This window comes from Anabrus simplex, chromosome 8, assembly GCF_040414725.1.
Source record: "Anabrus simplex isolate iqAnaSimp1 chromosome 8, ASM4041472v1, whole genome shotgun sequence".
NCBI lineage: Eukaryota > Metazoa > Arthropoda > Insecta > Orthoptera > Tettigoniidae > Anabrus > Anabrus simplex.
Window position 1 is genome coordinate 148,143,241 of NC_090272.1, and position 12,316 is coordinate 148,155,556.

The 12,316-nt window shown below is 40.7% G+C and overlaps 1 protein-coding gene across 1 annotated transcript in view; it reads left to right on the forward strand.

The window, feature by feature from the left end:
- LOC136878905 (cGMP-dependent protein kinase, isozyme 1) overlaps positions 1-12,316 on the forward strand; it is a 759,217-nt gene that overhangs the window by 697,616 nt on the left and 49,285 nt on the right. Inside the window, exons 7-8 of the mRNA XM_067152503.2 lie at positions 357-526; positions 9,365-9,725. Of these exons, the coding sequence (XP_067008604.2) occupies positions 357-526; positions 9,365-9,725 (531 nt within the window). The remainder of the gene's footprint in view (positions 1-356; positions 527-9,364; positions 9,726-12,316) is intronic.

Consider the following 12,316-nt stretch of genomic DNA (forward strand, 5'->3'; position numbering starts at 1 on the left):
TTGACATTTAAAAGGCCATAAATAGAAGAGACTCGTGTTAGTAGATTAGCTGACACTTTAAAAAACTCCTTTTTATGACAACATTCTAACGCTACGTTGCCCTATGAAATCTACAACTGTTAGGATGTTTATTATTATTATTATTATTATTATTATTATTATTATTATTATTATTATTATTATTATTATTATTATTATTATTATAGAACCTAGATATTCCTTCCACTGGGAACTTACATTTTTCTTGATCACAATATCCTTCGTGTACCGGTATGCTATGTTGTTTTAATTGATCTTTGTGGTGACATCATACTTCGTATTCATGTGTAACTGTGTTTTCTTTTTAAACATTCTAGCTGTCACGGATGCAAAAGTATGGGTGCTGGATAGACGAGTTTTCCAGCAGATCATGATGAGGACAGGCCTGCAGAGACTGGAGGATAATCTCAACTTCTTACGTAGTGTTCCTCTGCTGCATCAACTCAGCAATGAACTCCTTACCAAGATAGCAGATGTTCTTGAAGTGGTGAGTATCCCTGCCTTTCAGTTTATTCAGTTAAAACGGTAGCAGTAAAACAAACCACTTCTACATTGTTAAAATTTGTGTTTGTGTTGAGAAAAATTGCTTAAGATAACGAAACAAGGTTTGATTTATCACACAAGATATATTGCTTGGAAGATACAAACAACAATACGCATACGCTTCGCGAATTGCCAGATGGAAAAGCCCAGTTAACATACAGAAAAGTTGACTGAATTGTACACTCCAGAGCACGGAATCGTGCCGATGCATCTACTTTACAATAATATTTAATGTTGGCAGAACATCCTTTTACATTTGATGGCCATTGAGTTGACAGATTCTCCGAGATTTCGGAAGAACTTCCGATTTTTAACAATATTCCAGAAAATACGAAATTAGATGCAAATCTTCCGATCTTTACTTTGTAGACACAAGCTTCTAGGAAGATGTACTTTATACGGTTGCAGATCAAAACAATATTATCTGTTTAACTTCCCTTCATCTACTGTCAGTTTTGAGAGACTTTGGGTGCGAGAATGAGTTATTTAACGTGCGAAAACCACTGGCTTCTCTCATATACCCATTCTAATTATGACAGCCGATTGAGTTGGGATATCAATACATGACCTACCACATAACTCCTAGGGCAATCAAAGAGTAAAATTATGTTAGGATTTTGAACTTGGTATGGTCTTTCTGTCTCTGACGAAGAACTACATCTTCGCGGGCGAGGAAGAAAGAGGAAGGGTCGGGGGGTTGTTGACCAAAATGTTAAGCCCATTTTAACAATAATCATCATCGTCATTATCAGAAAGGGGAAAATCCTCAGATGAATGACTGACTGAATTATCACCCAACGTTAATTGCATGATCGTTTAATTTTCAGTTAAAAAACCTGACATATTTCTATACATCCTCAGAAATGTTGACTAAATCTTCCGAAATTTTCGAACCCTATCTTCGGAAATATCTGGCAACACTATTCCGTAGCGTATTCATGGGTTTGTTTCAACGTTTTGTACGTTATTTGTGTGTGTGGGGTGAGGGGTTCCGACTCTCTTTGACCCTACAGACCAGGGCCATCCAGTCATTGCGCTCCGAGAGCGCGCCCGCGCTTGGGGAGCACTGGGCAGTCAGACTAGCGCTCCTTCCCCTACCAGCACTACACTGTGGCAGCGAGGAGACCTGAGACAGACGGACGATGTTCAGACCACGCTGACTAGATACATATGTACAGTCGTGCGGCCGACGGCTTCTGTGGAATTGTTGACATCATATTGATAGGACTGTTTTGCCATAACAAATATACCGCATATACAAATCGAAAGGTACTCCGATGTATGGAATATGCAAGAAACAAAATCAAGTGTTAAGTAAAGAATAATGTGATTTATTCAAAACTGAAATTTGAACATATCTCAGTGGAAAATTCAACAAAATTTTACCAATATGAACAGGTAGTACAGACCTTGAGTGACTTTTGCTCAGTCGTTTTTACGAGCTTTTAGTTTTGTAGCAAACAATCTTCTCCAAATTGGGTACAATAGTTCTGGACACAGCTATTCTTAAACAATTGCGCAAGTTTCTACCGCTCATCGTTGCACGATGTTTACTTTTGGTAAACTTAAGAACCGAAAAGAAAGGCTCACAAATGTACGTTGAGCCGAACATTGACAGAACTTTACATGCATGTTTATACAAAAGCGGGTATTCTTCTTGCGGAAAGCCGCTGTAAAATTCTTCTAAACTTAGTGACATTAGAAAGCGGTCTTTAAGACGAACATTGCGCTGCAGTTCAATCAACTCTTAATTGTAGAGCACTGTCTGCACTAAGAGAAAATTGTCGAACAAATACATCTAACACCGTTTGCAGTTCTGATAATTCTGAAAATCTATTTTCTTCTTGTAATTGGCGAATTACCCGCAAGTGTTCGAAGTACTCAGATGGGCAGTAACGTTGCTTAAAAATGCCAAGTCCCCCACCCACTTAGGATCACACAAAAGACCCTTTCATGTCACAAAAGGTATCTATTGCGTTCCGCAAGCAAAAAAATACGATGAAGCACCTTTGCCTTGCTCAGCCATCTTACTTCTGCATGATACGGGATATCTGGATACTCCGCTTCGATGTCATCCAAGAACTCACTGAATTGACAGTGCGTGAGTCCATGGGAGCGAAGAAAATTTACCATTCGCACAACTGTTCCCAATACGTCCTTAAGCTTGGCGACTTTTGCACAGATTGCCTCCTGGTGTATCAAGCAACGGATCGCCGCCATGAGGGTACTGCTGCTCTCAGCCATTTTTAATTTTACATAGCTGAGGAACACCGTGCGTAGACCACGTAAAGCGGGAGCTCCATCCGTCATTACACTCGTCAACCGCTCCAATTTAATCCCATTGATTCAAAAACACCCTCCACAGCTTGGAAACTATCGAAACCGGTAGTGGTGTCTTTGAGAGCTACCAAGTCTAAGAAATCCTCGGTGACCCGAAGTTCGTCATCCACCCCTCGAATGAAAATAACGAGCTGAGCTGTGTCCGCATTGTCGGTTGATTCGTCGAGGGCGATAGAAAAGGATTCAAAATTTGCTGCCTTCTCCATTAATTGCTGTTCCATATCAACAGCCATATCGTCTGTTCTGCGAGCCACAGTTTGAGGAGAAAGAGAGATTTTGTCAAATTTCTCAACTAGCTCCTTAGGACAAATGCATGCCGCCGCGTCCATTAGGCACTTCTTGATTAAATTCCCTTCCGTGGAGGGCTTCCCAGCTTTAGCAATTCGCAGCGAACATTTGTAGCTTGCTTGTAAAATGGGTCCATCAACCTCACTCTCCTCAATCTCCTGTCAGACAAAAATACGGCAAGTCACAATTTTAGTGTTCTTCAGATAATTCAATCATTTCTTCATTCCCGTTTGTAAACAAGCATTTTAAAATTAAAACAATAATACTTACGGAATAGTGCTGCTTGAAATTTTCTTTCAATTCTTCCAACTTCGATTGGAGACTGGCGTCTGTCAAATAACCGTAATCATCCCTGTGGTTGGCACTGTAGTACCATTCCAAATTGTGTTTCTTTATACATATTAAATCTCGGTGGCACACTAAACATTTGGCATGCCCTTTATAAGCTGTACAGAAAAATGAAATTTCCCATTCTGCTTTAAAGGCTGCTGCTTCACCACTCCTTATTTTTCTTGTATGATGTTGAGTCAAGACAACTGCGAAATTGACTTATTTACACGCTGTCAACAAAGCGCATTGGACTAACTAGCGACTGATGGATCGGCTGCTCGTTTCGGTGCGGCGGGCAGACCGCTCGCTCAGCCGGCCAAGCTCCTCCCTCACTACCGAAACTACCTTCCCCCAAAGTGCTCGGAGCACTGGCTTAGAGCGTGTCCAGAGCGCTATCGCTCGGGGAGCGCTGTTTGGATGGCCCTGCTATAGACCAAAGCTCGCCATTTCTTTCTGACCTGCATTATTTCCCCAAGACTTCCCTGATTGAGATCCATGACTTCCTTGAAATCATCAATCCACCTCATCCGTTGTCGCCCTCTTCTCCTTTGACCATCATTCTTCCCCAGCAGGAAGGTGTTTTCCAGTGAATCAAGTCTTCTCGTAATATGAACAAGTTTATATTTCAGTATTTGTCCTTCCAACGAGCACCCTGAGATGATTTCCTGTAATAGACTATAGACTTATTAGTCCACAGAACTCTAAGGAGTTTTCTCCAACACTATACAGGGTCTCTCATGAAGAAGACCGAACGCACGGTGTTTTTACTCTGAGCTACGGCAGCTGCCTCGGCCAAACTTATGTCCACGCGACCGCCCTGCTTTAAGTTTGTATACAATCTTATAGATATCTTACCTTGTAAAATATGCTGGAAGTGTCGGCCATCCTGGGTTATACAGGCATTGTATCTGGTAATCACATTCTGGAGAGCCTCCGTGGCTCAGACGGCAGCGCGTCGGCCTCTCACCGCTGGATACCGTGGTTCAAATCTCGGTCACTCCATGTGAGATTTGTGCTGGATAAAGCAGAGGAGGGACAGGTTTTTCTCCGGGTACTCCGGTTTTCTCTGTCATCTTTCATTCCAGCAACACTGAACATAATCATGTCATAGCATTAATCAGTCATTAATATCACCTTGGGAGTGGCGACCCCATTGTAATAATAGCCTATATCTGGTTCATTCATTACATCCCTAACCCGGTCAAAGACTGGAAAACACATTCTGGCTGATGCGAGTGAGTTCTGCCACTGTAATGTTTCTGATTTCATTCGTAAGTTTTCTTTCAGTTACTCCAATGTGTGAGAATTTGTTCGATACACTTTTTCTTTCAGTTTACCCCGCAAGTAAAAATCACACACTGTTAGATCTGGAGAACGAGAGGGAAATAGATCAGCACTGATCATTCTGTCTGCAAACACTTCCGAGGTTCTAAGAAGGGAATCTTTTGCTGTATGAGCAGGGGCTGAATCTTATTGAAACCACCCACGCGAATTTTCTTCTTCCGTTAACTGGTGGAAGAATGGCGTCAAAATGTCATCTTGGTACCTCTTTGCATTTACTGTCGTCTCGAAACAAATAGGCCCAATTATTCGTCTTGCACTAACAGCACACCAAACACCAATCTTCTTATCATAATGAGGGACTTCTTAAACATCATTAGAATTTTCTGCACACCAGTAGCGAGAGTTATGACTGTTCACACGACCATTAAGATGAAACCAGAACTTTTACATATGAAAATACGATGTTGCAATGATAACTGTCTCACCATGTTAACAGCTGAGATTCAGACTGGCGACTCATGCTTGCGTGGTCGAACACGTGCAGGCTACTTGCAAGGTCAAGAACTATACGCGCGCCTCCCATACTACAGCTGCCGTAGCGCAAAAGTACAAACACCGTACGTTCGATCTGGGTTTATATGCAGTGTTGGATTAAGGTGTTTGGGGGCCCTGGGCTATTTAAAAACGTGGGGCCCCTTCTTCGTAACATCACGTACGACTAGCATACTGAAGTCGTTATAGAACTACTTGCACTTAAATTGATGAATAGGGAAGTATTGAAATAGACTACAATTTTTTTCTATTTTTCACGTTAATATTTCATAATGCCAAAAGATATTCCACATTTGTCTCATCATCACTATCAAATCGACATACAAAACAGAACTTACGTTTTTTGGCACCACTAGGATATTTTCGATCAATTTTACAAAAATATTACATTTGTAACTTACGAATGGTTCAATAATCAGAGGTGAACTGGAAGTTCTCTTCCTGATGCAAATATATAGTATACATGCACATTCCACCGTGCTTCCCCTGTCTCCTCCTGCTCACTTCCTAGACCTCTTCACCCCCTTCCCCCTCTGCCCGTACTCGCAAGCTACCAGATTTAAATTTTTGTCAACAATAACCTTTACAATAATTACAGCGCGTAAGTAGCGAGGATTCGTGTCTCTGGACGGTAATTGATTCTAGCAGTAATGAAATACTAACGCGGACAACTGATAAGAAGGAAGGAAGAGTGCGTGTTCGATACTTTGCGAGCGTAAATATTCATATACATGCACGGAGGTGGAGCAGAAGGTCTTTTTATACAATTTTAGGTTCGGCCAAAGGCCGGGCCCCTTGGCTCGCGGGGCCCGGGGCTGCAGCCCCTTTAGCCCCCCTCTTAATCCGGCCCTGTTTATATGAGACCCTGTAGTTCGAATGCGTCTGTTCGCAGTCTTGTTGTCCAGAAATCGCTTCCGTACATCGCTACTCGGAAGACCATAGCCTTTACTATATGATTCTTTGTTCTAAAAGTTAGTGTCTACTCTAGAAAATACTGTCGAGATTAGCCATTCCCTTTCTCCTAAGGAGCAAGCGTCTTTTAATTTCATGGCTGCAGTCACCATTAGCAGAGATCTTGCAACCTAAGTAGATGAAACTAGGAACTACCGGTACCTCCATTGTTTCTCGCTCTAAATGTGAGGTGTGGTAGGTTTAGTTGCCATGATTTTCGTTATCTTGACATTCAACTTTAGTCCAGTCTTTGTACTTTCTTCTTTCACTTTCAGTAGGAGACACTTTAGCTCTTCTTCACTTTCTGCCGTAAGGGGGACTTCATCCGCATATCTAAGGTTATTTATCTTTCTCCCGCCAATTTTGATTCCAATTTCTGTTTCATTACGGTACAAGCACATTAAAGATATCCACAATAATATGTGTTCAATAATGATTTGACTAATGTGCGTATTGTCATCACCATCTGCTTCTTTACGAGAAATCTGATGTTATGTTGTATCGAAATATGAGCACCTTACTGTTAAATGTTGATTGTTTCATGAACTACGCAAAGAAAAGAAAAATGGGTCCGGAAGTGCATATTTACAGAGCAATCCGACCTTTATTAAGCTTAGTGTATTCCGACACTCTGATCACTGCTGCACTGAATAGATCTGTAACGCCAGCTGGAACACTCTGTTCACGTATCAGATGAAATAATCAAAGTGGCCTCCTCCTGCCTGAATACGGGTCGAACACAATCAAAAATGCCTGATGTAGCACGCACTGCTTGACAGGCTTCCACGATACGGGAGCCCAGAGGTATTCAGACCCACGTCTTCCAGTATTCGCCAGTGGCGAAGGCTACCAAGACTATCGGTGAAGCCCAAACCTCAAATGAGAATGATGGAAGTCTAAAGCACATTATAATATAAGCATCTGGTAGATTGTTCCATTTACAAAACTTGAAAGCGGAAAGAACAACGTCGCGCATATTTCTGAGAGCCAGGCATCGGAGACATATTGCAGCCTAGACTCTGCGTCCCTCTCCCCTCGGCCCACCTCAAGCGGCTTGCTGACGTATGTCCGATAGGTGCTGGGACCGGGGTGATAGGCTGATAGCTTCGTTCCTCCAGATCGCCACTGCTATCAACCATACATTACTCATCGTATAAACTTCCTCACCTCATACTCATAGATAACAGAGCGATGGTATTTCACTCTTGTTCACTTCCTCATTCTTGCGGGAAGACACTGCAGGGCTGCTGTTATTCGAGTAATAATAGTTTTCTTCTTATAGGTAGATCTGCCAAATGAAATGCATTCTCTCAGGTTTAGTGTTCTCTTTTGTTGGTTGGAATCGATACCCGTGATCATGGGTCGGACACCACCATTGACCTCCCGAGGAAGCTAATTTATCAGTGAATGATGGGTACGACCTCCATAAAATTCTACATGTTTGTTTCATATAATAATGATGCATGGCATCTGTATAGGCTTGGTGATGACCTAATGAGGATAAAGTGAATGGCGAAGACATAATAAGCACCCAGTCCCAAAGCCAAGGGAATTAACAGTATGAGGGGGTTGATTCTGAAAATTGAACCGGGGCTATCAGACCAAAGACAAGCATTCCATCCATTTAGCCACAAAGCCGGACTTTAATTTGCTAAACCTTGGCTACTATCTCCACTGATCAGATGTTGAGTATTGGCAATGGCAGAGACCAGGGCAGTAGCTTGCGAAGCAGTCTTGACAATACAGCAGGCTTCTCTGTTGGCTATTGGCTGCAACTCAAAACGCTGAAGACTTCACGTTCACTAAACCAACTATCAAAAAGGGGGTAACCTGTCTAGTAGTAGCCGACGTCTTGATCCCAGCATACACCAGTGGTATTCGCTACCAAATACCTGTACAGTGTGAATGGGGACCAACAGCTTTCTTGAACTGGTCGAGAGAAATTGTTTGTTTTTCGACAAGGTGGTGATCGAATAACAGGGTTGCAATGAATTTTGTTTACATCTACCACTAAATATGTTCTAGAAAAGAGCTTGCGATCAGCAGTGGAGGACCAGAGGCAAGTAGCAAATTCGTAATATTAGAAAAAATTATTCGATGATAATGATTCAGAAAATTATTTAGTACTAGATGATGTACCCGTGCTTTGCTACGGGTTAGCTAGTGTACACATTGTGAGGAAGATTCTATTAAATTGCATAGCTCTTAACATTACCCCAGAAACACAACGGGCTTGTTGTTGTTCTTTCCAGCCTCAAACACTCGGCCAAATCCTAATCTGAGCTTGGGTGCTCCACCAATCCATTATAAACATGAGAAGGTGGCTTTAGAGAGAAACAATCCTGCCTCATACATATATTACATTATATTATATTATATTATATTATATTATATTATATTATATTATATTATATTATATTATATTATATTATATTATATTATAATTCCAACAAGCCAAAGGCTCATATACAGGAATTGTATAATACAATTTGGTAAGCGAAGCATCTAACTGAAAACCAATTAACATTACAATATTTCAGTTGTGATTTATAACACGTAGTTCAGTAAGTGCAAATATTGTACTATTATCGGATTACCCTCTTCAGTTCCGAGCCTGTTGATGCATTCAATGCATTATATTTTGCTCAAATAATTTTTAAAAATTCACCATAGAAAATTAGTGTGTTTCACTAAGTTGTTTTATTCGTGTAGCACATATGCTACATCAGGACTCAGAGTTGACTTTCCTACCATTACCGGTATTACTTTTTTCCTTAAATTATTTTGTTTTATTGTAAGTAGACAAAACCACATGTAGAGCATATGCTACATACGGACTGAGGAGGTAACTTATTTCATTATTTTATTGGATTTAAAAACTGCATTTAAAACAATATTTCCACTTATAACCATAGAGTATTGCATATTAAATATGGTGGTTATATTTAAATAATTAACTTTAATAAAGTGACACTGTCTTCTTACAAATATCATGTAAGTTGTTTGTTAACATTTGAATACTGTATTTCTGTCATAGGAATTCTATCCAGCAGGTGCACACATAATCCGTCAAGGAGCAAGTGGTGACACGTTCTTCATCATCAGCACTGGCAGTGTTAAGGTAACACAGAGACTGCCAGGACGACACGAGGAAGAAGATATCCGAACACTGCAGCGAGGAGATTATTTTGGAGAGCAAGCGCTTCTCAAGGAAGATTGTCGGACTGCTAGTGTCATTGCCCTACCTCCAGGAGTGGAGTGCCTTACCCTTGATCGAGATTCTTTCATTCAGCTGATTGGTGATCTTAGTGAGCTGCATGAGAAAGACTATGGTGACCAGAGTAGAGGGATCTCTAGACCGTCCAGCTCCTTCAGTATCTATACTGACAGTGAACAAGGTAATTCCCCACATCAATAATACTGTCACAAATAAAACACAGTCTGTTTTATCGATCTAACTTAATGTAGAATGGCCCATTTAGTACAAACACACAATTATATTTGAGAATGGATGACAAGCTACGTACAAAGTAGTTAGTCCTCGCATCACATTTCCAACTTTACCTGGAATATTGGCCCCTTCTGTAATCTTGATTGACATCTCACCTTTTACTTTCAATTGGTGGCCACACTAATTTTAGTGAAAAATGGAAGAGTATGTATAGGTGCTTTAAGGTAGAAACAGGTTCCAAGAAGGACATTCCAGGAATCATTAATGACCAAGGGGAGTGTGTATGCGAGGATCTTCAAAAGGCAGAAGTATTCAGTCAGCAGTATGTAAAGATTATTGGTTACAAGGATAATGTCCAGATAGAGGAGGTGACTAATACTAATGAAGTATTAAAATATACCTATGACAGCAATGACATTTCCAGTAAGATACAAAAGTTGAAAACTAGAAAAGCAGTTGGAATTGATAAGATTTCTGGGGATATACTAAAGACAATGGGTTTGGATATAGTACCATATCTGAAGTACTTGTCTGATTATTGTTTGCATGAAGGAACTTTACCAAATGAATGGAGAGTTCCTATAGTAGACCCTGTATATAAAGGAAAGGGTGATAGGCATAAAGCTGAAATTTACAGGCCAGTCATTTTGACATGCATTGTATGTAAGCTTTGGGAAAGCATTCTTTCTGATTATATAAGACATGTTTGCAAAATTAATAACTGGGTTGATAGAAGGTAGTTTGGGTTTAGGAAAGGTTATTCCACTGAAGCCCAACTTGTAGGATTCCAGCAAGATATAGCAGATATCCTGGATTCAGGAGGTCAATTGGACTGTATCGCGATTGACCTGTCTAAGGCATTTGATAGGGTAGATCATGGGAGACTACTGGCAAAAATGAGTGCAATTGGACTTGACAAAAGAGTGATGGAATGGGTGGCTCTGTTTCTAGAAAATAGAACTCAGAGAATCAGAGAATTAGAGTAGGTGAAGCTTTATCTGTCCCTGTAAAAATTAAGAGGGGAATTCCTCAAGGCACTATTATTGGACCTTTATGTTTTCTTATATATATCAATGATATGTGTAAAGAAGTGGAATCAGACATAAGGCTTTTCGCAGATGATGTTATTCTCTACAGAGTAATAAATAAGTTACAAGATTGTGAGCAACTGCAAAATGACCTCGATAATGTGGTGAGATGGACAATAAGCAATGGTATGATGATAAACGGGGATAAAAGTCAGGTTGTAAGTTTCACAAATAGGAAAAGTCTTCTCAGTTTTAATTACTGCATTGATGGGGTGAAAGTTCCCTTTGGAGATCATTGTAAATACCTAGGTATTAATATAAGGAAAGATCTTCATTGGGGTAATCACATAAATATGATTGTAAATAAAGGGTACTGATCTCTGCACATGGTTATGAGAGTATTTAGGGGTTGTAGTAAGGATGTAAAGGGGAAAGCATATTTGTCTCTGGTGAGACCCCAACTAGAGTATGATTCCAGTGTATGGGACCCTTACCAGGATTACTTGATTCAGGAACTGGAAAAAATCCAAAGAAAAGCAACTCGATTTGTTCTGGGCAATTTCCGGCAAAAGAGTAGCATTACAAAAATGTTGCAAAGTTTGGGCTGAGAAGACTTGGGAGAAAGGAGACGAGCTGCTCAACTAAGTGGTATTGGTATTATAAGTGGTATGTTCCGAGCTGTCAGTGGAGAAATGGCGTGGGAGGACATCAGTAGACAAATAAGTTTGGATGGTGTCTTTAAAAGTAGGAAAGATCACAATATGAAGATAAAATTGGAATTCAAGAGGACAAATTGGGGCAAATATTCGTTTATAAGAAGGGGAGTTAGGGATTGGAATAACTTACCAAGGGAGATGTTCAATAAATTTCCAATTTCTTTGCAATCATTTAAGAAAAGGCTAGGAAAACAACAGATAGGGAATCTGCCACCTGGGCGACTGCCCTAAATGCAGATCAGTAGTGACTGATACTTTGCCTCACTACCTCGGTCACTCCAGTCAGCAGCATAAGGCACAAAGATTCTAACCGAGAGTCTATTAGTAATCACGACGCAAAACGACTGTTCCTTGGCTTGACTCCATTGAAGTCCCGTAACTCATGCAATTATTTCACATGACCAATCCACACAGTGAACTACTCAGCATATATTGCTCGGCAAGCACCACAAAACAACAGCGACCATTCTTAAACATTACTTTCTGTCGTACTTCTCCAACACACTCAACGACGTCATCCTCGACATGAACTGCTACTGCTCACCCACTCCAACAACCACCACAGTTCTCCAGCTCCACAGAGTACAGACAACCACACTCCAATACTATTGACACTGACACAACACTCTGGCGACAGCCAATACTACTGCTGTCTCGCTCCTCTACAATGACTGTTTGTGGTGAGCCTGCCTTTATATCCTAGTGATAAAGTGCTAGAATCTTGGGAATGTGGCTAGAAAAGGAACATTTCAGTTTCGCGTTTCAGAAGACCCATGGGAAAACCACACGAAAGC